Source organism: Lepisma saccharinum, chromosome 22 (assembly GCF_977018435.1).
Source record: "Lepisma saccharinum chromosome 22, izLepSacc3.1, whole genome shotgun sequence".
NCBI lineage: Eukaryota > Metazoa > Arthropoda > Insecta > Zygentoma > Lepismatidae > Lepisma > Lepisma saccharinum.
In genome coordinates, this window is record NC_139250.1 from 4,831,304 (window position 1) to 4,858,521 (window position 27,218).

The 27,218-nt window shown below is 35.1% G+C and overlaps 2 protein-coding genes across 8 annotated transcripts in view; one reads left to right on the plus strand and one right to left on the minus strand.

Moving 5' to 3' along the window:
- LOC146004568 (putative Na(+)/H(+) antiporter nhx-9) overlaps window positions 1-8,153 on the plus strand; it is a 334,088-nt gene extending 325,935 nt beyond the window's left edge. For all 5 annotated transcript variants that reach the window (XM_083143438.1, XM_083143439.1, XM_083143440.1 and 2 more), the window contains one exon: window positions 629-8,153. In XM_083143438.1, the coding sequence (XP_082999564.1) occupies window positions 629-1,023 (395 nt within the window). In that variant the 3' untranslated portion in view covers window positions 1,024-8,153. The remainder of the gene's footprint in view (window positions 1-628) is intronic.
- The window catches only part of LOC146004567 (uncharacterized), a 46,322-nt gene that overhangs the window by 4,184 nt on the left and 14,920 nt on the right, over window positions 1-27,218 (minus strand). For 2 of the 3 annotated variants that reach the window (XR_014443946.1, XR_014443947.1), the window contains exons 3-4: window positions 13,842-27,088; window positions 8,547-8,724 (exon numbers count right to left, since the gene is read on the minus strand). Coding sequence is in view for 1 of the 3 variants with exons in the window: in XM_083143437.1 (XP_082999563.1) it covers window positions 25,265-27,088 (1,824 nt within the window). In the remaining 2 variants the exon portion in view is untranslated. Of the gene's footprint in view, window positions 1-8,546; window positions 8,725-8,772; window positions 27,089-27,218 lie in introns of those variants that run through there. The other variant, XM_083143437.1, reaches the window with a different exon arrangement.

The window sequence follows — 27,218 nt, forward strand, 5'->3', positions numbered from 1 at the left end:
TGCAATTGCACAGTGAAGCGTCCATCTTTAAATTGACAAAATTACCTGAGTCACTGTTATAACCTTCAGGATGTTTTCTAAATAAGAGCCGATACTTGAGGTATAATTTTATTGGACTTTTTAATGTTTTCATTTGATTCACCCTTGTATTTAGAATTCTCGGGGCACACTAGAAGATTAGTTTTCCTATTGTCTAGAAATTTGTAACAGGACATAGGTTTGGGCAACACTAGATACAAATACATTAGTGGCCAAAATTGTAAACACTGATGTGTTCATGTTTTGTAATTTTTTTGAATGCTAAGGAAGTGTTACGTTTCATTCTCTCTTTCAAAGCCATATTTCACACATAAGGCATTAATCTTGTGTTAAATATTTTGTTAACAACAGAAGAATGTTTGCTTTAATAATGCTTTTTCATATTGTTTTTTGAAACACTTTTCCTTAGATTTCACATTGCCAGAACCTCACTGGAATCAACCTTACTTTTCTTTTTACTGTTATGTGTTGAGCACTTGTATTTTTCCTGTCATTGCTCATAATCTCCACTATGTTGTGGATACACATTGCCTGAATCTAAATAAATACATTCAAAAGCAAGGGCAGTAATTACACTCCTCCTTTACAGGTGGCTTAGACAAACCCAAAACTGCCTCCGTCATTGGCCTTTTCCGGCGTGAAAGCGCAGCTTCCATGCAAGGATTCCGCCCACGTACAAACTCAGAATCCTCTCTCCACGGCCTGGACTCCCCGGGTGCTGTGTTGGTGATAGAAGAGGGCCTTAAGGACTCCATTGTGTCCAGGCGAACGTCCACCGGCAGGAGAGGGTCGATGCTCGAACTGAGTGCTTCCGTGGGTCCAATTCCGGAAGAACCCACCCCGGAATCATCTCCTGCAGGGAGCAGGAAGCAGACGGAAGATACGATCATTCAGATGAAGCAGGAGGACAAGGACAAAGACAAGCAGCAAGACAAAGATGACGAAGACGATGACAAAGATAGATTCGAGAGGACTCAAATGTAGGGTGAAGCTTTTGTGCCTACAACGTGTATATAGAAATTATACCCAATGACACGATAGGGAATCGCTGTGATGAACTCAGAAATGTAAAGACTGCTCAACACTCAACTCGTGTTATATATATACATAGAAAAGAAAGACGACAAATTTTGGAAACAGGTTAAAAATAAGACCACAGATATTTTTATTCTTTACGATCCATCTGGTTATTGGGCACCTAACCTGTTGCAAAAGGTGAGTTAATTTTTGTGGTTTTCCCGAGAATCTGCTGCAGTGAGAATGAAAGTGTACTTGTAAGCTGCTAGTCACAGGGTAATGTATTATAGTGAAATCGGTTGACATTATGGTGAGAGCATGCAGGTGAACAAAAAAATCTACACAATGATGTAGACAGCAAAGCTGGTCAGAGGAAATCCTAACTAGTTGATTTGTTACAGTTTTTAATGTCTATTTTTTAATGTTGAGAAGGGCCTGTTATAATGTTACTATGCTAAAAAAAATGTTTTAAGAAAAGACTGTGTAAATAATGTATGCAAGACATAGAACTTAATGAGAGTACCTGTATTCAAGATAGGAAGTGGAAGTTTTATGAAGTAGATTGACTATTTTTGTAGCAAGTCAAATGGTGCTTCTTTTTAGTGCTATGCACTATAATCTGCTAATTGTAGCAGGAAGGGAAAAAATGTAATGAATACTATGAAGGTGCACATAATATATATATATATATATATATATATATATATTATTTATATAGAGCAAAAGCATCAATTGTTTTACTTCAGGGATCTTTAATCGCCTGTTTGTTAAAAATAGTTATGTATATATGTATGATAGTTTTTTTGTAGGTAACTACTTAAGTGCTTAGTAGCTAAAGAGGCAGCAAGTTAAGATTCTAAATGTTAGTGTTTCATACTATTGTTGGAGAATTATTTTACATTTCAGTTTTCATGTTGAAGAGTATGGTTAGTGTATAAAAATCTGTTATTTTTATAAAAGAAACTAGATTGTTTGAGAATGGTAAAAATGTTCATGTTAAGATTTTGCTTTATTTGGGCAATTAACTTCTATTTATATATTTTTTCTTGTATTTCTTTTGTAACCATCACAAATGATTTTTCATTCATAATGTTATGCATGAGGAGTAATCGTGAGGTTAATTTATAACTGCAATAGTGTACAGCAAATTATGCAGGTAATTATTCAGATATGCTATTTGGATTTCTACTCAAGAGTGCAACAATTAAAGTCATCAATCAAATCATAATGTGTAAAAAACAAAAGGAATATTTACAATTACCCATATTCACAAAAGTTGTTAGTAAGCCATAAAATTATTTGTGTGCTCCTGCCAAAAAAAAAAAGAAGTTTTTACATTGAATTATAATCCCCCTTGCTCACTGTGCAATTTATCATTAAATAAACAATGTTGGCATATTACTTAGGTAAATCAAAAAGTAAGTTACATGATCCTGTATAAAACGAACAAAACACATTAAAAAAAATATTGGACAAAAACATATGAACATTAAACTTTTTTGACACAGCCACCAAGGTATTCCAAGCACTTTTCAAATTGTGTGTTCAGTTTATGTGTAAAAATTTCGTCCAATTTTAATTGAGCTGATCTTTGTGCTCATCGGTTACCAAGTGCAGCCACCCAATGAGAGCACAGTTTCCGATAACCAAACTGATCGTGAATCAGCATAGACATATATCGTAGGATATATTCAGTTCACTTGCAATCTCCTTTAATGTTCACGTGGCAGTAATGATTGCATTCACAAGCCCTGCGTTGTCGATAGTGTTCACAGTAGCAAGCTGCCCGACACACAGTTCATCGTTCATGTTCGTTCTTCCCTCTTCGAACATTTGGAACCATTTCCCGATCATGGGTCATGACATTGCATTCTCAGTATACACCTCGATAATTTGGCGATTAATTTCACTCCGCTTATGCCTTTGTTCCTACAAAAATTGGATGATGGAAGTGAATCTCAACTTTGGACGTGACCTCAATACGTGCTATACCCACATGGTGACTAATCACATACTAAACCAGCTGCTTTGGGTGTGTGGAGAAAACATTCTGGACTGTTGCCACCAAGCATTATTATTTTCTCTCTTACTACAGGAACATGAGTTGGGTGTAACTTATTTTTTGATTTGCCCACGTATGTCGATCCTTGAACCTCTGCCTCAATACTTATTGTACCTCCACAAGTCCCTCTCTTGGTAAACCATATTAAAAAAAAAAAGCTGTATCGTACATCTCTCATCCAAACTTCTCCCACAATCCAATTGTGCCAAATTAAAACTGGTTTGCTTTAATTATTGCACCCTCTATGGTAACTCAAGTGATATGCATTGTTCATATATAATGAAAATGAATGTAACATTTATTTTCAGAGTAACAATATAACAATTATACGATGTTCTTATCAAGATACAAATTAATTCCTGTATTTTTTAGAGAAATGCCAATAATGTACTAAACAGATGCTGTATTTTTTTTTATGAATGAATTTGAACACTAGATATGTGATCATACAAAGCAAGATAATGAAGGAAAATAACTTAAGAAATATGTTTGCATTAGATCTTATTATTTGATTCTAACATTAACTTTCTTATCCAAATCTTGAATCTTTGTTATTATTTTATTATCAACTGTTATATAATTTACATGTACAATTCTAATTGAAAGAAATCACAATTTTGTCTGGTTGAACATGAAATGTTTGCTATTTTGCTGCTTGTAAGAAATGGGTTTTATCAACTGAACAAATGTTGTGAATCGTAAAAAATTCTGCAAAGAGGAAATTACTGAAAAATATGTTTGTTTAATGTGATGAAGACTATACAGTAGTCTTGCGAGGTCAAAATTTTGTATATTGTAACACTGTCAATCAGCAGATTGTTTTTTTTTATATATATGGACGTCTAGCAGGAAGCAAATGTCCATCACAACATACAGGTAAGTGACAAAGCAAGTGGTATTTACTTCAAGCAGCATGCAAAACTTGTTTTCTTACTTTGATAGAAAGTGAATTTATCTGGATATCCAAATATTTAACTTCATAATCTCATAAGAACCACAGGTTGATCAAGTAATACTAATTGTAGCATTTGGCAGACCAAACTTTAAAATGCCAATCGGGACCAGAGGGTTGTGTTTTAGATGGTGTGCTTTTAAAAAAGTTGTGCAAGTCTACTTTACATAGGGTAATATTGATTAGACCAGTTTAAAATGGGATCTGAACCAATGTAGCTCTACCAGGTGTCAAACCTGGAGCCCTTTGATTACTATATGTATTGGAGAAGCCCTCGCATTCTTATTATATGTGCATTTATAGGATACAAATTTAATGGCAATAATATTTTTTTCATGAGAGAAATGAGTGCCCATGTTTTTTGCTAGCTTTCCATGTCCTGAGGCAGAAAATATATGTAATCGTGGGGTGTACTTGAAATGCACGAGGAGTGAGTTTAGGAATTTTAATCATTGGTATCACTTATTGCATGCTTCTCAAACTTTCTTTGTCAAGCCCCACCCTTTTTTCCCTGATGTTAGGGTTAAATACATTGGTGGTTAGGCATTAATACACTGCAATTTTTGTGACACATGAAGGGTGGGGCTTGACCAAGGTGCTTGATAAGTGTTCTATCATGTCACCAACCCTAGGTCTACTTCAAGCTTCTGTCACCAGGTGGCATTGTCATCCACCCTCAGTCTAGTTCAAGCTTCTGCCACCAGGTGGCATTGTCATCCACCCTCTGTCTAGTTCAAGCTTCTGTCACCAGGTGGTGGTGTCATCGACCCTTGGTCTAGTTCAAGCTTCTGTCACCAGGTGGTGGTGTCCAACCTTCAGTCTAGTTCAAGTTTCCGCCACCAGGTGGTGTTGTCATTGACCCTCCATCTAGTTCAAGCTTCTTCCACCAGAGGACATAGTCAACAACCGTAAGAGTTCAAGGGGCCAGGTGAGAGGCACATGCAGCTGCTAACACATCATGAAAAAGGGTTGCTAACAGCCCTAAACCTGGCCTCATAACTTAACAGTGTAAGCATTATTAGAATTGTAATTGTGAAAATAAGCTGACAGCACCAAACTTTTGCCTCCCAAGAAACTTACATGCATTATTTTCACAGGGTTTGCAGCTAGATGTGCCTCACACCAAACCCCTACTTCTAGCTTCTGCCACCAGAAGGTATCCCAGTCAACTACATCTTTAGCACAAAGTTCAAACCCTCCTAAGAATGGCAGTACTGCAAATCTCAACCTCCTGTGTATGGGTGGAAGATATATCTCCCATGCAGGTATTTCCGTTGAGAATAGATATACCGGGTGGCCCAAAAGTCCCAGAACAGTCACATATCGTGACAAATACACATCGAATCGGAAAACGAAAAAATACATTGCTGTGTGGCAGCAATGAACAGGACATACTTGATTTACAAAACAACATATCCATTGTCACTATTATTAACAAGCGGAGATTGAAAAAGTCTTGTTAACATTGTGATAGATTTCTAAAAACCACTTAATATATAAACACATAAACACTGCTTTTTTCTGAAAAACTTCACTTTCACATGTAATAACGAGAAAAAACAACACTAAGAAAGTGCTACAATTAAAGGTGGGGGGGGGGGGCCTACTGTCGAAATTTGCCCAGAATCACGTGACAACAAATAACATGCCATTTCTTGAAAACAACATGCGATATTTGGGTTCTGTCTTTTATGTTCATTAGTACAATTATAAAGATATGATATACTCCAATTAAAAAGTTTATCTTCTTCCTTTAACACTCATTATTGAGGGCACAATGTATAAATTTTAACTGCTAAAAGCAGAGATGAAATCGGTTTTGTTTTCTTAGTGACAATTAGTTCTCGAGCTACAATTTTTTTGTACTTCGTGGCAAGTTTGAAAAGGTCCTGTCCACAGAGGCTACACAGGCATGCGATTCTCCATCCACTAGAGGTTAATACTTGGCAAAACCTACACCTTACAAAAATTAATGGACATTTTCACTAAATTTTTTACATCATTTTTAAAATCCACATTGTCAACAAATAGCATCTACATTTTATTTCCATGCACCCATTTTAAGATTAGACCAGATCAGCTGGTCCTTGCATGCTATTATGGCATTTTACAGTCTACTGCAAGGAGAGGAAGTTTGTTAACAGCAAGTAGTTTGATACAGTAGTAAACTGGATGAAAAAGCAAATGTGAAAGGACTCTCATGTAGGAACAATCCATTCCTAGGCTGAGACTTAACCCAGAACCTTTGGTAGCAATGTTTGGATTTGTTGTTTTTAGCCCACTTGATCCAAAGATAGGCTAATCGGGACTTCACCTACAGTTTAAAGTGGAATCCGAACAACTGTGCCATGTGCCTCCACCAGGTATCAAACCCGATACCCCTTAACTACAAGGCAACTACATTACCACTGTCATTGGGGAGGCCCTTTGGTAGTAATGTGCTGCTGCTGTTTGTAATTCATATTATCTTCGAAAATATCTTTGTAAACCCACTTCTGCTATGTACAACATTCTTCCAAATTTTCTTAACTAAAGCAGAGCCCAAACTGAAAATAACAAAAGATAAGAACACTACTCAAAAATTGGTATGGGTATTCAAATTAGGTTTAACAATTCAATTGGGGAGAGATGAGTACTTAAACCTTTTGGCATCTTCAATGTCTATTTTCTCCCAGAATCCACATGCCTAACTGACAATACTAGTCAACCGTTAACTAAAAGTGGAGAATACGATCAATATGTCTACAATGCCACAAAGTTTTTCAACAAGAAATAGTGTAATACTTGTTTACGCAGTAGTATTGATACAACTTCCTCATGTCGAAAGAAAAAATCATGTAAATAAACCAGAGCATAATGCACCAGCAGACATTTTGAAGCAGCCTACTGATGTTGAACTTATTCATGGCTCTTAGAGTGCATTTGCCATAAGCAGTGAATTTCAGCGTTGAAATTTGTTTAAAACACAATTCACTTCATAGTGGAAACATCCATTCAGTCCTACAACTAGATGTATCATATTTACTTACCCAAGCATACTTGCAGATGACATTCCAAAGATTCTTGTTATGGTCAATCAGCAAATATTTTTCTGCAGACCTGAGCAATGATAAATAAATGCAACATGACAGGTGTCAACTACACCTCACGCCGTGAAAATTTACAATATATGGCCTTTAAACATGCACATAAGAGCTTACACTGTGTGATTAAGGTGAAACATACCTGTCATTCCATGCTGATTTTTTCTTTCCCACACAATTCTGGCTTTGGTCTGCTGCTCTTATTGCAAAAGTAAAATAGTAACGACGACACCTATTTATCACAGATAATTTCAAGTCTTGAAACTATATCAACAAGAAATTTGAGAGAAAAATAGGAAAACAAGTCAATCCTTCCAATTGTGCCTCATGCTTCAGTTCTCAAAGCAAATGCAACAGTTTAACAGTGGCATGTAATTATTTTTCACTGCCTCAAATAGTATGGACATGTGTGCTAGCTGAAAGTCAGAAAAGTTACCTTGCTTTATCACACGCTGCTCTGTACATTTCACAATTTAAAATACCCCAGAAAGTATGTACTGTTCAATTATCACTACGTGTGTTGTACTTAAAGGTGTTTCCTGAATTTATATCTAAAAATATGGTGCTTAGTATGTGATATAAGTTAAGACTTCTGATGATTTGATTTGCAAAAATTAAGCCAGAAAGACTGCAAAACTGTTAAGTCTGAAGACAATTTGGTTTGTGGTGAACTTTAAAAAATAATGTACTTTTTATAACAAAATTATTTCCATGTGCCTCACAATTTTTCACAAACAACTTAATTGACTTTTGAGCTTTGATATTGCAGCCATTGGTCATTTCTTGTGTGTCTTGAAAATGTTGTCTTTGAATACTTCCACTGTCTCCTGTAACTTATTTTGTATGGGACTTACGAACTTCGCCCTTTAACTGCAGGCAGTGCCTGAATTATTGTACACTATGTTGTATTATTTCATTTGAAATTTTATTTAAAAAAAGATGTATATTTCAGAAATCAAATGTATCCTTATTCTGTTAGAATAAAGAATATTTTGATAAATTTCTGCAATTTTTTTGGGTGGGAGCACCATGTATAAAAAGACAAAACTAACCTACTACTTTGAAAAGTCATTTGAAGCAACAATGTAGAATTAATAAAATAACCGGAACTTGAGTTAACCTAGAATGGGAAACTTGAGACAATACAATCTAAAAATACTAGCATATGACCGTGTATATAAAGGCAGATCTTGAAGTGTTAGTATTATTTCTGCTGTTATTTGCACATACTCAATGAATGCATATTCGTAGTGCCAAAAATTATCAAATTCAATCTATGCCAATTTGTATCAATATTACATCGCATTCCTACTCTACATCAATTTGCAATAACACTTGAAGTAGGAAAAAACTAGTGGAACTACTTCTATCAATTTGTAATATCAAGACATACCTTTCTTTAGCTGAATATGCCATCTTCTTGATCATAAGTTGCTTTAGATAATTAATAATATTATACAAGGCCGAGTGGGTCATAGAGCTACTTGGAATGCAAACTAAAAACATCTGCACAAATCAAACTTGAAGTTTCCTGAATTCAAATCCTAATACCTCACCACAAGAATCAAAAGCTGAAATGAGAATATTTCATGATAATAAAAGCCACATATTTAGCGACACTATTTTTTTTAATAAACTCTCATTACACATTTCATTTATGTATGTACATACACACAGTAAAGTCTTTTATTATGCTTGCAATTTAACAAAAACAGTCTTCAAAGAAATTACAACGGTTCTTGAAATGTAGCCAAGACTACCACACCCACTACTCAAGTAGTTATAAATAATCTAGCACACTACATCCACAGCATTGTTTTCAAGACCACACAACAGAAAAGAAATGTTAATACACTTTCCATACACAACACAACTTCATAGAAAATATTTTCACTTTCCTTGGTTTCTTATGCAGCTTTCTCGCCTCATACTTACACAATTTACTATTAAGTAATATGGCACTTTGAAAATACAATAAATGCATTATAAATGTACATAATTTGCACACACGAAGACCACACTTTCCTCTATATCAATCTTACATATAAAAAGGAAAAATATATGTCTGAAAATTTATAAAAAAAGATTCTTTTGAAAGGGTTGCAGCATTTACTAGTAAAGCAATCATCCACAACTCATACTGTTCCTCAACATGACTGTGTTTTAATAGATTATTGTGTCTGAACCATTTAAAAAAAAAAAAAACCTTATTATGCAATGTGCTGGAACAATCCTGTTAAAATCTGACTTGCCTAGTAGTCGAAACAATAAAATAAACATCGCATAACAATAATGTAAACAAACATATCAGAGTTGGACATCAAAAAAAAAAAGTAAAGTGCTCCCCTGTGCATAGCACCACACCATGAAGGCATATAGGGGGTGTGGGGGTAACGCCCCACACTTTCTTGATCCGGTCGTGAATGGGGGTGATGTGATCAGCATCACGCCCCTGACCGCCTTTATCCCCCAGGTTTCCCCCAGGTACCCATGTTATTTGACGCTGGGTGGCGCTGGGGCCGCTTCCATCGTTAGAAAAGTTCCCGGATTTGAACCGGCCGGGGATCGAACCCGGGACCTTTAGCATGGTAGTCAGACGCGTTACCGACTGAGCCATCGCGGACATCATGAATTCTGAATTGTTGAATATGCCAGCTCAAACACATTGAATGAACAGGATGATCAAGATATAATGAAGATTATTCTTGCTATGGTCTTACCACAGCATGTACAAGTGAATGCCTCCTTTTTGGAGCATCAGCTTCGATAATGCAAAAAAAACAAATAAGAAAATTGGTAAAATGTTGGAATATGTGGAATTTAAGGCTTAATTCACATCTACACTCAAGCAACACTCAGGTCACTGTCCCCCAACGCTCTGCTCAGGTCAAGGTATGATCAACGTGTGTCTGGTGTTGGTTTCTTCACAAAGTACACTTATTTTTCTTTATAAAAAGCCTGCTGATTGTGCTACGTACAATGTTTAAGATATTTTCAACCACGGATTTGTCTGTTATAGCACTGGCATTAATTAGAAGAATATAAAAAAGAAAGAATTACAAAAACTGGAATTGATTCATATGGTTCATTTACTTCGCTTTTCTGCCAGATTTGACTAATTGTGGGAGGATGAGGATACATTGTGATGTGACGAAATGGATTGGGTTCCAAAACCTGGGGGAGGCAAGATGCCAAAACTGGGGGGCAAAGACAGTATATTTTCCTTTGTAGATAAGGTTTGGCATATGTAGATGATGTAGACTTACTAGGAGATGATATAAATACAATTAAGAATAATGATAAAATATTTTTCAAAACTGCTAAAGAGATAGGTTTGGAAGTTAACAAAGAGAAAACTAAATTTATGCTTACAGGCCGAAACCATGTGTTAGGTAATTATCAAAATCTAATTAATGATGATAACTCATTTGAACCAGTTTCCAAAATCAAGTACTTAGGAGTAACACTAACAAATGAAAATGATATTAAAGAGGAAATAAAAAGTAGGCTTAATTCAGGAAATGCATGTTACTTTTCTCTTCATAAACTTTTGTCTTCTCATTTAATATCTAAGAAACTAAAAGTTAAAATATACAAAAGAGTAATTTTGCCTGTAATATTATATGGATGCGAAACTTGGTCCCTTACATTGAAAGAGGAACATAAATTGAGAGTATTAGAAAATAAGATCCTTAGGAAAATCTTTGGACCTAAAAGGGATGAGGAGATAGGCGAGTGGAGAAGGTTACATAATTTAGAAGTACATAATTTGTATTCATGTCCAGATATTATTAGAATGATTAAATCAAGAAGACTTAGGTGGGCAGGCCATGTGGCACGAATGGGAGAGGAAAGAAGAGTTTACAGGATTCTTGTTGGGAAACCTGATGGTAAGAGACCTGTAGGAAGGCCAAGATGAAGATGGAGGGACAACGTTGAGATGGACCTAAAGGAAATCGGTAGGGATGGAAAAGAGTATATAGATCTTGCTCAAGATAGGGACAGATGGAAAGCCTGTGTTGCTGCAGCCACGAACCTTCAGGTTTAAGAATGCTAGAGAGTTAGTTAGATAAGGTTTAGCATAGTGCGGGGGCAACTACCCCCTCGGCGCCACTTATGAAGTGACATCACAAAGAACATTCATGCCCAGGCCGGGATTCAAATTTGGAGCACCTAGCGTCGTAGCGTGCTGTGCTAACCACTAGGCCATGGATGGATTCATCAATTGATTGATTTACATGATTTTACTTCATTTTTTGTGCCACTTTTGGCTAATTTGCAAAGATGAGGAAGGATGATTGATGATATGATGAAATTGATGGACACTCACAACATCCATACCCTGGTCGGGATTCGAAGCTGGGACCACTCGGCCACGGAGGTCGGCTATTAAATATAATACTGTTTATTGATGCACTTTCAGTTTGAAATCAGCAAACTTTTATTTGCAGCTACAATGTGCAAAACTGTAAATGTCAAGTGGTAAACAGTACTTTGTTGGTCTGGTATTGGCATAAACATTTCCTGGCTCATTGTTTCATATCGACATTGTTGACCAATTTCTTTTATCAGAAAGTTTGACACAACACGTGACATAAACATCAGGTTCTAAGTCTAGTTTCAAGGACCCGCAAGGATGCACATCATGTGAAAAGTCGTCTTCCTCAACAAAAAAAAGGAATAATTTTGTTTAGTATTCCGTAAACTAAGTACAAGTTCATCTAGATATCAAGAATGATTTTTTTGCCTTGGCAGAGGGTTGATGAACACCTCGCTTTCCCGTTGCACAGACACACACACAAATGACAACTTTGTTGTCCAGAAAAATATTGTCATCAACAGGTTAGCTTTTTGATTTAAGAATTTTAATTTATGCAAAAAAGGTTATTACAACTAGTGCTCATGGATCGTACTTGTGGTTAGTGCCCTATTGAATTTTTTCATTGGCTATAATTGTAATTTGGTTCTTTCGGTCAGTTTTTGCTTAAATTTCTTTTACTCGGGTTCATGAAATCTCATATTTTGACCGATGATTTACAAACATAATTGAGAGGTAAATATTTTGGGACTTTTTGGCACAATCAATATTATCTATACTTGCCTTTTTATGTGTTTCAAGCAGTCAAGCTCCATCCCTGACGCCCCAATCAAATATTCTTTCCACCTGATCATCACCGAAGTGCGAGCTGAGTGTGATTGAAGTGAACCTTGACGGGACCGCTAGGTGTGAATGCTTCTATTTAAAATCATTCAACAATATTTGACTGCACCGTGAGCGGAGGGTGATATGATTGTTACTTGAGCATAGATGTGAATCAAGCTTCATGCTTCAAATTCTGGTAGGACAAATGAAGAACTAAGGGCAAATTGGAAGCTCATTAAGCAATTTTCAATGAATAACGAATTTCTGATCAGACTGAATGATTTTATATATTTTTATATCCGATACTGGATGAAGGTTACATGATAATTGATACATGCAGATGCCTTTTAACTTTCATTGCTGCCTTTTCTTTCAGTCCCTAAGATGACACCCCCCAAGAAGGGGACAAAAGTTCGGACCTAACAATTTAGTGTGTTATGTGGCATTGATTTATTATTCTGGCTACTAGGAAAGTCAGATTTTAATATACTATGGATTTATATTGAATATGGACCACTAAAATTTGTCTTGCAACAGTAATCAAACCGCAGTACTTACATGTCATAAAATAGAAAGTTTCACAGTCCAAAGGTTAATGTAAATTGTGAAGCCAATAGTCTTTGGTTCGAATTCAAGGTATGCTTAGTTTTCTCATTGATCATCAACACTTTTCACACTTCATAAAAAGCACATTTCGAATGCAAGGGCTGGTTGCTCATAACTGGCAACAGTACACAGGTAGTGCATGTGCAGAAACTAACTAGTCCATTAGGCATATTGTTGTGAGTTGCCTGTCTTACACCGATTTATACTGGCTGCGAGTCCACTTTATGCACAGATACGCTAACTGGGACTGGCCCTACAATTTAAAGTGAGATCTGAACAACTTTGCAACGTGCCTCCATTGGATATCGAACTTGGGACCCCTTGATTACAAGGCAACAATGTTACCACTATGCCATTGGGAAGACCAATGTTGTGAAAATTGCAAAAGATTGAAACACTAACGTACTGTAATACGAGTAGCCAGAAAGCCAGGTTGGGGTGTGGTGAGTTTAAGGCCATACAAACGTTCATGAGGAGTGTCAGCAGTGTGAATGCAAAGCTTCAAGAAAAATGCCACTTTACAGTGTTCTTGCCATGGATTTTCAGGACATTTCATTGATTAAAAAACCAGGGTATTGTAATCTGTGTGCAAGTTGACCAATGAAGAAGACCTTAACAATAGCAGAAGTAAAGATATGCTGTTGTTATTTTGATTTTATGACAAATCAACCCTTACTTTTGAAATGTGCCTCATGTTGCGTAAATATGTTTATTTCTATCATTTTTATGTAAAATATGGAGTCCAATAACAAAAGATAAAACATAAAAATTACATAAATTTTTGCCCTCAGTAAATATACTCTAAAGAAACTGTGGTTAACTTTACAAGTATCAACTAAGACCTACTTTAAATCTGTGAACACAGCCACACTAGTAGTACAGGTGTAGTGCACAAATTCAATCCATAGACAAACTATAATACTAACATCAAGAACTCACCTGAACTACCAATATGGTAGATTCCTACATGAAGTCAGGGTTGCAACTCCTTCAAAATTAAAATATTCCATGCAAAATCCAAACAAAGAAGAAATTTGAATTTTTCCACTTGATCAAATTCTGCTATCCCACAAATAAATTCTTTAACACACTTTTTAGTTCAATATAATTTCATCATGACATTCATGCACTAACAGGAGATAAAAATCATAAATTAGTACACAGTTTGTAAAATTCCAACAATTATATAATAAAATTTAGATATTTGTGTACGATAAAAATCACATCATTTTTGGGCATCATTTTTAATAGCAGGGAATTTTCGACGGTTTTACCAATAAAATGAAATGTCCCCACCAATCGAAAATCACCATCATCAACAGATTAATCTGAGGCATCTACATTGGTTACATACTTCATTAAAATATAATAAAATAATTTTTATTAACATAATATTGAAATGAAAAATATTGTAGTTATTATATTATGTTTATAATATGATATGAGAACCTTTATTATTTAATTTAATTTATTCAACCGCTCCCCAAAAGATTTGGGAGCCATAGTGGTGTAGTCAGTAGTGCATCCCGGGGGCTCAACCCAGCCTCAAATCAATGGTACTTGAGGGCAACCCAGGGAGGTAAAGGTGGCTGGAGCATGGTGCTGATCACATCACCTCTAAAATGGCTGTGATCGAGAATGTGTGGATCCCTACCTCCACATCCCCTAAATGTGCCTTCATGGGACAGTGCCATATGCAGGTGAACTTATCATTACCTTAACTCCCGAAAAGATTCAATAACAATTCTAGATCTAGTTCTTATGGTGTGTACATTTTTTTTAAAGTACTTTTTGTATAGAAAGTTACTGGGCCTGAACATCTAGAATAAAATAAAATATGAGCTACTATGTGTGTGTATCTATCAGTGATTGAACTGTGGTAATGCTACCCATAGTAATATAACAGATGAGTTATGAAGTACAGAACATTTGTTTCGTACGTTTCAAAATAGTGCTTCTCTACACAAACATTTCAAAATGTCGTTTTCAGTTTGAGGGTCAATTTGTTATTGTAACTGGAGCTTTTCTGCCTAGAATAATGCAACTGGTATTTTATACTACTAAAATTGAATGCACGTATGTAGGCATTTCTAAAATATAGTACAAACATGACACACGTCAGTGATAAAACAGGATAAAAATAATAATATTTGTAAGAAATTAACATTAGGAAAGCTGAAAACAATTGTGTGCAATTTTCAAATGCCAGATTAGCAGCAGACATAAGACAACTACACAAATTACTAACATGCTGTCTAAATATATGCATATTATATGTTAAAATGAAAAAGATAAAAAACACCTCACACTAATACAATTGCCATAATCTCAGTTATACTGAACAAACGTCGTGATATAAAAATTTTATCTTCAAATACGGTCACAATAATTACCAATTGATATACTCTGACATATTGATTTGAATCAACAAGTACATATAATACATTTTATTCAGCTTTATGATTATTCAAGCACATCTATGACATCAAAAATATTACCAAAAATAACAATGTACATAATTACAAATGTACACATCATGTCAAAATTTCCCTTCAATTTGACAAAGAAATCTTCATCGTGAAGTCACAAAATGATCATGGGAAATCTCAGTAACAATTATGCATATTGGTGCAAATGAGCACAAATTTCATTTATAACTACACAATACTAAATAAATTACGACAAGACTAAATCAATCTTTTATGAACACACAATTTCTCACTTACACATGTAACCTTTCAATCATTACACTTACCCATAATGTATATTCAAGTGAAGAGTCAAAACCTTGTGCCACAATAATAATTTGAAACAAAAAATATCAAGAATATATAAAATTAATAAGAAATAAGAATTTGTCACTCATAAACATAATTAAAAGTTACAATAAGTTAATGTGAAATATATTATTAACTGCGTTAAAAAGTTACTTAAAAAGTGTACCGATCTGATGCAAAATGACTTATTTAGTGACGAATTAAATAACACACATTTATTTTCCTCTTCAGTTTCTTATTAATTGCCACTGTCTTAGATTTGAAACACAATGAAAAAAACTGAAAAAAGAACCCATCACAATTAAGCCCGCTTTTTATTAATGCATATTATGAACTTCCTTTGCACGTCTATTTTTAGTTTGTATTATGTTGTAATCCTCATGACAAATGAAACACAGATATCGTGAATGAAATAATTAAATAAGTAGGTAACAGTATGGTATAGTGAAAACACATTTCACTCGATCATTTCCTAATTATTTACATTTGTACTTACCTGTTATGCATAGCGTGACATTTTTGAACGTGGGATTTTGCTTTCTTCACTGAAAAAAGCTTAATTCTTTACATTACAAGTATTTATTGTTCGTTGCTAATTCGCTTTCGTTACACAAAAATAATTCACAATGCAACCTTCACACGTCATCTTGTAAAACTACTGCGTGGTTGCTACACTAACAGGGGGGTTACATAATCGAACACACGGAACATTTAATTCATCAAGTCGACGGTAATGGTGGCAAGAGCTATTGTGAATCGGAGATACATTTATGTCGAAAAATACATGATTTACCGGCCGAATAAGTTGAACGAAGGGAGAAAACACTTCCACGAGCTTACAAAAGTCTACAGAAACTCAATTCCGGAAGTAGTTTCTCCTGTAAATTTGAAGAAATGTGTTTTCACTATACTATACTGTTACCAATAAGTATTAACTCATTAAAATAAGTTCTTTCCATATAAACATTTTACATATGTGTGTACATGTTACACATCAGCTCACTGATAAGACACAGACTGCTAGTTCACCAAGTATACAATATATTTGAAATGTCTTTCTACAATATATAAGAATTTGTGTTCTGTTACTTTAGATTCAAACTGTAACTTGTTCTCACCATCACCAGCAAAATTAAATAACCCAAAATACATTTTGGGTGATTTATTACTGTCACATATTTTTGCCATTGAATGAATCAATTACATTAGGAAAGATGAGAGAAAACAAATTATGCCATTTGCTTGGAGAACCCCTCAGAATAGCTAGGTTCAGAGTTTGAACCAACAATCTTGTACATTGTGTTTCCATGCTTACCTACAGAATACTTTAACTGTGTTACTGCACCCTACCGAGAATCTTGAATATGTTCACATAAATAGACGTGCAAAGGAAGTGTACATGTTTTATTTCACCAACGAATACCATGATTTGAAACTCGGATGAGACACACTGTTTATAAAACAAAAGCACGTGTTGCAAATTATTTTTAAGAATGAAATTCAGTGCACAAGTAACGTCATTATTTGGCACATATCTCTATTGTGGTCTAGCAGCTTCATTGTCACAGCGTTCACTCCTCCATAACGGGTTGACAACTGGACAAAAAAAAAAAAGAATCCCCCAAGATAGCCATACTCAGCATTTGAACCAACAATTTTGAATGTTTCAAATCAGTTGCTATCTAGGTAGGCAAGAGTGAACACAGTAATTGGGTACCTACTATTATTTTTAACTTATCTGACTTTACCTCTTAAGCCAGTCTCGCACGGTTGTTAAGTAGGTCCTCACTTTTAAGTCCCACCTCAGACTCGAAACTACCATAAGATTTTTTAAGTTTTCAGTTTGCGAAGGCGGCAAAAGGGGTCTCACACGATCCTTAAAATCACATCTTTAAAAATGGCGACTGCACAAACACGGTATGCCACTTCGCGGAAGATTTGGGAAAATAATGTTTTCTCTTAAAAGAATAAGATAACAACATTGGCACTGTTGAAAAATGCAGCACAGTGGCAGTGAATGTGAGTATATAACATATGTTATTTCAAGTTGATATACCACTTTACGGACACCCCATAAAGTTGCATTACATGTATATTACGATAGAAGTTGCATATTCTTGTACGGTTTTGAAATATGTTCCCCAACAAAAATTAGTCAAATAAATTACATAAACTTCACAACATTTGAAGTTCGAAAATCGTGTTGTTTACATTAAGTTACCATATTATATTTATATTTCATTGACTCTTCTTTGCTCCTAAAATACTTATTGTGAAATTTACTTTGAAGTTCATGAAGAACTAATTACAATTCATAATTTATATATCATTACAACACTAGCAGATTTATTTACTGTGGTGCTACACACAGCACAGTCTATTTGTTACAGCCAACAAACAAGAGAGTACATACATATGTATGTGGCTGTTCAGTGTTTACTTCAAAATAGTATTCGCGTCGGTTGTGAAAGTAAAATAAGTTGCGAAGTGAGGATGCACATGATCGCCATGTGAGACTGGCTTTAACCTTTTTACATCTTGTCAGACCTTCTGATGAAATCACATGATATAAAAATGAGAAAATATGTGCCAAAGATCACATTAAGTTTATATTATCCATAGAACAATCACAAGGTGGCAGAAAATTTCACATTGCAATAAGTTAACAGAAGATCAGTAGGTATGCCAGACAGGTAAAATTATTGGGCCATGTTATGAATAAATCTAGACACCACTATTGAACCATTCGAGTTCATCAGCTTCGTTCTGTAATGAATTGAGCAAATAATGACTACAAAAATTACTACAAAGTGTGTACATACTACTAGAAATGCATGTAGTTCTTCCACCTGAACCTCACTCATAAATAACCTTTGCAGTAGACCACAGATTTAAAATAGTCATGAATGGAATATGCATGTCAAATGATTGTATGCATTGTTTATGCTGATTTAAAAAACAAATCTAATTTTGAGAATACATAAATTTTCATTTTACAAAACAACCACTTCAAAATAAATGATCTAAGTCATACTTTCATGAATTGCATGAAAACAAATTTGAACCATCCTTGCTACATATGGCCTGGCCAATGTGTTAATGCACAAAGAAAAGGTGGGGGTGCGAGGAAATAATTATACTAAATGTGTATGGATCACATTTTGACAAAAAAATAATAAGTGCATTGCACAACCTTTAGAGTAATTAATAAGTTACTAACCTACATCAAATTATAAAAATTATTTCATGACGTAAAGTGATGATGGATGTAATTTTTCACAATACTCTGCAACACCACTTTCAATTAATTCATAAGTTATAATATAGTAACGTATGTTGAAGTTCACTCACGTTAATGACATCATGAATGCTTGAGAGGATTTAAATCTTTCAAGGACTAACATTACTTTCATTTTCATGGAATTAGCTCTCAAAGATTGGAATCTACTTCAGAAAACATGTTGATAACCGGAGTCAGAAAATGATTTCAGTTTGTTACGGAAATTAATGGTCATTCCCATGTCATTTCAATGAGGTCATGTCACCCACCATCTCGGACTTTGATGAAACTTTGAGTACACCCTTCCTTATGGTTGAAAGAAACCCCCTTAAATTTTATCACTTTATCTCAAACAGTTTAAATTTTACAGCATTTATTTTATTTTTTGTGCATTGTACAAAATGGCTGAATGTCCAAAAAACGTCAAATTTTTGTTACAAGGAGAGTAAAAAAAAAACAAATTTCATTCATTGTAGAGAAAGAGCATGTCTTTGCAATAATTTTCAAACATCATTTTGGTTTCAGCATATGGTCATCATGCCCCTATGCTGAAAATTCAGGGTTTTCACAACCTAGATTTTCCACTACAAAAATTATGGCAGAAGAATATTATTAATTTTTTAAGGCTTTTGTAAAATCTTGTTTGTGCTGATGTATTTTCTTCTGAAATCCTAGTTACTTCATTGAGCTTTGTGTAAAATTTCAATCTGATCATTGGTTAAGGAGAAAAAAAAATGTAAGCAAGGGTATCTTGTGCAAAGTGTCTCAAGAGTGACAGACAACACAGATTTAATGACATTTCGAAGTGCTGTAAAATTAAAACCGTTTGAGATAAAGTGATAAAATTTAAGGGAGGTTCTTTCAACCATAAGGGAAGGGCGTACTCAAAGTTTCATCAAAATCGTGACAATTTCTTTGCTTTTGCATTGATTTGATGTGGAATGACGCATGATGCAAAAAATTAATTGCAGCCACGAACTTTTTCTTTCTTCAACTTCACATCATGTACTGAAATAACCAAAATTCATTCCAAAGAGAACCGCACAGTACCAGTTTCTCTAATTTCTGTAAGTTACAATTAATTTCACACACACATTTGTGACTTTTCACTTCTTTAAGAGCCTCTCTATCATAAGACTTCAAGGGTGTCAAATTATGCACATAGATAAAAATAAACAAACCAAGAAAAGAAAAGAATCTTCAAATTCTTCAGTACAGCTCACATATGGTATTAAATTATACATGTTTCCTATTTAATGTATTCAACTATCAGCAAATTAAATAATTATAATTTCAAGGTTTATACAATTCATAAAAATCCACATGCTTAAAAAAAAACAGTTTCAATCACAAGTAATGCCCATGGATTAACAGTAAATTCAATTTACATGAACACTAAGAGTTTGCACAAGACTATGTTACAATATTTTCACTTCCGTACATGTATATATGTAAGGTAAATACACACATGCATATGCTCCTGTGTAAAAATATATAAAATTTATGTACACACAAATAACTTTTCAAATGATAACATTACTATTCATTATTCACAATTAGAAGAAATGCAGAAGCAATAAACAATGTACACATCTAGGAACTAAAATCAATTTAAAAGATCATACTTCATGATTGATAAATATTATAATGTAAACATGTTAGGTGGAGTTTGCACACTTCAAGTTTGGACTGAAAACATCACTAGCAAATGAAGGTTATAAAGAATAAGCTTACACCCACTAAACAACACATTTTCTTGCCTAGTGTCAGCAATTAATGTGTTTCTGGTATCTCAGAGGTGTCAAATCATTAGTAAGAACACTATGTAAATTTTCAAAAAAGTTAAAAATAAACTTTCCAAGTTTATTAAAGGGTTTATCCAGTTTTTATTTAAAATTTCTGTGTTTTACTACACATGCAATTTTTTTCAAAAGAATACTATAACAAGCCTAGTGCAAATTGGCAATACATTTTTGCACCACTGTGTGGCACTTGGAAACATTGGCATGATTTCGAATTCAGAATTTCTTAAATAAAACTGGCAGCAAAAATTGGAGCTCTTCAAATAACCCAAACACGGTTAACGTTACACACCAACAGGAGAAAAAATGTATCAATCCTTGCTACCTTCATTTGCTAGTGCTGCTAAGAATCAAAACAGGTTCCACACCAACCTTCACTTTTTCATTACAGTTTTCAATATGATTGGAATTGACTATGTTACTAACCAAAAAGAAATACAATGTGTTGTTGCTGAGATTTCAAAAAGTGATTTTCTCCATTGTGGATCATAAATAAAGATGACTTGCAAATTTTAGCTGCTATGGATCATAAACCTGAGATAAATAAATAAATGTTAAAATGAAGGGTAACATTATAGTATAGGATAGACGGATTTCTTCAAATTTACAGGAGAAAGTACTTACGAAAATCATTTTCTGTAGCGTTGTGGAAGTTCGTGAATGTAGTTTTGATCCATTTTAATGCTAATACATGTTGTTTTCTGCGAAAATCTCTGTCCGACACGATGTTTCTGCTGCCGTCATTTGCTTTCTGCACGACAGCACAATGTTCCATGTGTTAAGATGATGTAACCCCATAGTCAGTGTTTCAAACTCGCTGTGTTTTCACTAGAACATGACGTGTCGAGTATTTTTAATTTTTTAAATTTATTTTTTAACTGCTTGCCTAACCTAACTTAACCTTACGGAAATTGGTTTTTGGGGCTAACGTGAATGGTTTTTGGGGCTAACGTGAATGGTTTTTGGGGCTAACGTGAATGGTTTGTGAGGCTAACGTCAATGGTTTGCGAGGTATTAACATAATTTCAAATCCGGGCACTGAAGTAGGTATTTTCCGGTGAACGAGGTTGCAACACTGCATAAATCGACAAAACACTCACACAACGTGCCCAGCACGCTATTGCCCGCCATAATGTGTTACAGAATCGAAATAACAAGTAACAGTAAGTACTCCTAAATGTAAGAAATAGACATTATCTTAGTTAGAAATGCATTATTTCACCTTAGGAAATGTTCCGCATTCCAAAATAGTACGTTAGCAATGTAAAAAAGTGCAAAATATATGATTTATAGGTGTCTCTTCCATACTATAATAGTACCAAATGAAGTTAAGATATACCAATTGGTTGGAGGACGAGAATGTAATCAATTCAAAATATACCCAAGACTGAATCTCCCCTATCTTGTGAAACATGTTGCAAAAATAATAGGGGTGTATTAAATTTTACTCAGCCCCACACCAATCCTGCAGTACTAAAGATGTGAAAGGAACATTACACATGCTTGCCTCACAGATATCACACTCTATGGAATGAAGACATCTGACTGGTCCAGTATGTGAATATATGTGACCAATCAAAAGCTCAATGAGTGTCAGTACAATAAGTAACACAAGAGCTGGGACAAAAGAATACCCACATCTAAATCAACACAAATTTATAAGTATTTTAAACAGTGTTGTAACTTTTCTGGTACAAAAGTCTGTATTTGTAATACTCTTACCCAAGTATTGGGACAAATTATGAAGCAAAAATAATTGACATTTGTGGTTTAACAAATCTTCACTAATCCAAGATAGTCTTAATTTAAATCTCTTTACTAAGATTCACTTGAATCATTTCTCAATCATCCAATCAAATTAAGTTCAATAAGATGATTATTTATGATTGATAAGACATTGTTTCTCTTAGAATTAAGCTGTGGTAAGCCTCCAAATATTTAAAGTTGATAATTCACTTTTAATAAGTTTAATTGTGACAAATATATTAATCACTACATAGATGTGTTACTAAAGAACACCAATCTTGTCAATATGAACACTGAACATCACCTGTGTGCAAGGATGCTATAGATACTACTTAGATGCTTGTCTTCAAAGATGGCGATTTCAAGCTTCCATTGCATCATCAGTTATCTAGTTCATATAAACAAAGGAACTGACAACTACAGCAGCTCATCATACTTTATTTGATGCCACATGTCCTTCTCCTTTACATAAACATGTCCTTTAGTATTGTAGAACAAATCGTCCTGCTATAATTCTTTACTTTCAGGATAAGTAAGGAGCCTACAAAATATCAAAGTTTTGTTCTTTCCCTCCATTTTTCACCAACCAGTCCAATGTTCAAAGTTTTGTTCTTTCCCTCCATTTTTCACCAACCAGTCCAATGTTACCAGCTCCTCACAGATTATCACTAACAAGCACATCATTAAAATACTGATGTTCAAATGTTTTTAAATGTTAAGCATGAAAATTTAGACATTTGGTAAAAAGCAATACTATTGAAACTGGTTTAAAAATAAATATTTAAGACAAAACACCTAATTGGTAACATTAGCAACAAATATTTCAACGGATGAAAAAGAATGTTACAATTTAAATTCCAATAACAGCTGACTTTTTATATACTGTAAACTGGTTATAAGCGCACCTGAATATATTACTTCTTTTAATTGAAATATAAAATTTTAATAAAATCTTTTATAAATGTTCAATATCTATATATTCTTTCCTAAAACAATATAGCCTATTAAAATTTGATATCTCCTGTTAAAACAACAATGGATACCTGGGTGCTGCCCTGGAAAGGGGGGGTAAGGCAGCAGGAGCATGGTGTTGATCACATCACCTATAAAATGGCAGAGATTGAGAATGTGTGGAGCCCTACCACCACATCCCTAAATGTGCCTTCATGGCACAGTGCAACATGCAATGGGAACTTTACCTTCACCTTACCTGTCACAAACAAATGTCATGGCAGCCATATTTACCAAGGTGTATCATATTTATGCAAATTAGTTCAACAATATCATAATTAATGTGGTGCGACATTAAAAGATGGTGATTTGAGATTTTTCTACCAAATAAAAAATTAGAAAATTTCTAATTATAGGCTTCTTAAGAAATATGCTTATCTCAATAACTGAAAATACCTAAATATGACAGCAAGCTGAGTTGACCATTACTCGAAAAGGCAAATTCCATGAAAAGTGAAACAAAAATATCAAATTATCAGATGTTACGTATTTAAGGATATTACGTTTTATATGACTGACTTACTGATTTGTGATATAATGTTTGTATGGCACTATCTCGTATGCATTTGAATAAATTTTGCTAACTGTAGTGATGATGTCAACAGAAGAGATACATCCATAATGTAAAAATGGCATGCCATAACATTTTAATTATTCAGTATTCAGAAAATGAGAACTGATTACTTTTACCCTCCAATTTATAAAAGCTTGATATTTTATCAATAATTGCATGTTATTAAGTGAAGCTGTGTTTTCTTACGTGTGTAGCTGTGTAATTTTTTTGAGCATATAAACAATTATTATGGCCTACGTCTCCAAAACATAAGTATAAAATACATGTCAATACTAACTTTGTACAGTAAAATTAAATCTTTCATTTGATCAATTTACAGAATACACAAGGTTAAAGTTTGAAAATGTTATGTGCGGGGCTCAGCCGAATGGATACCGATAACCTTTAAATTACCACCAATACAGATACTTGGAAATTGTAACAATTAAAAGTTGTGTAAAATTTTTATTAATATTAGTGTACGAGTATTCCACTCCAATTATAAGCATCAATTTACCAGAGTTTTGCTTCAAAATATTAAAAAATTATATCCGAATTAAATAAATGAAAACTTCAATTAATATTTTGAGAAAGCATCACGTTGCATTTTTACGGACCCCGCAGAGACCAAAATGCTCGAGAAGTATCGGCTGGTATTGATGAATGCAATCCAACTAATACATTCCGATTCAGATGCGTAACTATGGGATTGTCCAAAGGCAAATCAATATTAATTCTAAATGGGTCACGATTCAAGGGTACATGCACACAGTGGTAGGGTGCCTGTAGCAACTGGTATAATAACTTGATTGTTCTTATCCATACAATCCCCTCTCCTACACTTGTGGCCCAGAGCTGTTAAAATTTTTGCAAGGTTCCTTGGATTATGAACCTTGACACAAAATAAACTTGTTTACATCTCAGCAACAACATATAGTACTAATTCATTGTAAGTGACACAGTAAAATGCATTCTAACTTCATGACACAGTAAAACTACCTCTTCAATAAAAATACACACCATGAAAAATGTAATACAACACACTTCAACATAAAAAAAACCACACACACACACACAAATAAAAACATTTTCACATGAGACAATAAAAGATTGAGCTTCATGAGAAGTTAACAAGGCGTGCTCTAGGAGCACAGGCTAAAAATAAATGATAAAAGATGATAAAAATATATTCACTAACCCTCGCTATTAACAGGCTCCCTAGCATGATGAATTCGGACATGCTTATTATGATTTGACTTCGTACTCGATGCTTTCCCACACACATGACACACATACGGGCGTTGACCAGTGTGGACTCTGAAGTGCTCTTTCAGATAGTAACTACGATGGAATGTCTTATTGCACACAGTACACTGATATGACTTCCCAGACTCATGTTCCTTAACGTGGCGAAGGCAATTGTATCTTCTGATAAACTGGCAGCCGCAATAGTTGCAAGTGAACGGTCGCATATTCTTATGAGATCTCATATGAGACACGTAGTCACTTTTACGAACGTACGCGTTCTTGCACAAGTTGCATTTGAACGGTTTCGAACTCCGACTAGCATGAATCCATCTGTGCAACTGCAGGTTCCACTTCGTTGTGAACTCCTTACCGCATATGTTGCAGCCAAATGGACGTTCTCCACTGTGAACTCGCATGTGTATGTGAAGGGAAGACTTGAGGTACACATTAGAACACACGGGGCATTCCACGTTCTCCTCGTTCTTGCAACCCTGTGGAATGTACTTTCGGTCGTGCATCTGCCGAATGTGACGAGTCAAGCTTGCAGTGTGAACGAATCTCTCACTACAAAACGTGCACGACTTTGGTTTTGGATCGTGGATTTCTTTATGCCAATTGAGTTTCTTTTTCGAATGGAATATCTCCCCGCAGTGGCAGAAAAAATCTTTAACTTTCTTCTTAATCTTGAGGTGAAGTCCATTCTTGTGTTGAATCAGATTGCTGTATCGACGGAACGTTTTCGAACACATGGAACACTTCAGCGGAGCCACTCCGGTGTGGCTGTTCAAATGTTCTCCAAGCTTTTGTTTGGTCAGAAAAGCTCTATCGCAGACACTGCACTTGTGATTCCTAATACCTAAGTGCCTGTTCACATGCAAACGTAAGTTCTGCTTTCGTAAGAAACACTTCCCGCAGTGTAAACATTCGAGTGGGTGCTGTTTCAAGTGCTCGGTGAATTCCTCCGCAGTCTCGAAGACTTTATCGCAAATGCTACACTTCCGAACAACGCATTTGTGAATCAGGCGTTTATGATTCATCACAGCTTTCTCAGATGCGAACATGGCATTGCATTCGCTGCAAGGATAGTTCGCCGTATCTTCTTTTTTAGAGCATCCGTCTTCGATCTTTGGCGTTTCAATTTTGAGAGAACTATCCCCATCCTCTTTCTTTAGGGGCACCACCAGCTTGCTCGTAACAGTCTTGTCTTCGCTTTCCTCCAAACCAAAGATTTTGTTAATGGAGTCCTTATTTTGCGTAACGGGCTGCTCACATTTAACAGTCTTCTTCTTTGCACTATTCACACCTTTCGCCCCTAAGCCGCTCCTCGTCCTTCGACCAGGATACACCCGCCGACTTCTTACAGCACGCATGCTGCCTTGTGGACCACCCCTTGTACTGCATTCGCCACTATCGCCGTGAAGAGAATCACTTGATGGCAATGCCAGAAGGGTCGGTGCAGACACCCCTCCACTGGTACCGCTACATTCTCCGTGCTGCATTTTCTGGTGCACACGCCGTTCCTTTGGGCAATCAAAGGTTTCCTTGCACGTCAAGCATGTGTACACCTTCTTCTGCTTAATCTTGCTCTTCTTGCTAGGCTCCGGCTTCATTTCCGGTAGCTCAAGTTTCTCAGCTACTGGCTCTTCCGGCAAAGGAGTGCTGGGCCTATCTGCATCTGAGCCGTCGGATGCGTCCCATGTTTCCATCGCCAAGAGATCGTAAGAAGGATTATACACTGCAGAGTCAGGCTCATCCATCTCACGATATGGCTGCATGCATCAAACACACACAGTAATTAATACAAGGATTTATATGAAAAAATAAAAGGTTTGTGAAGTGAACTTTGCAATTGACTATTACACAAATGTGCAGATGTTGAAGTCTGAATACATGAAAAAC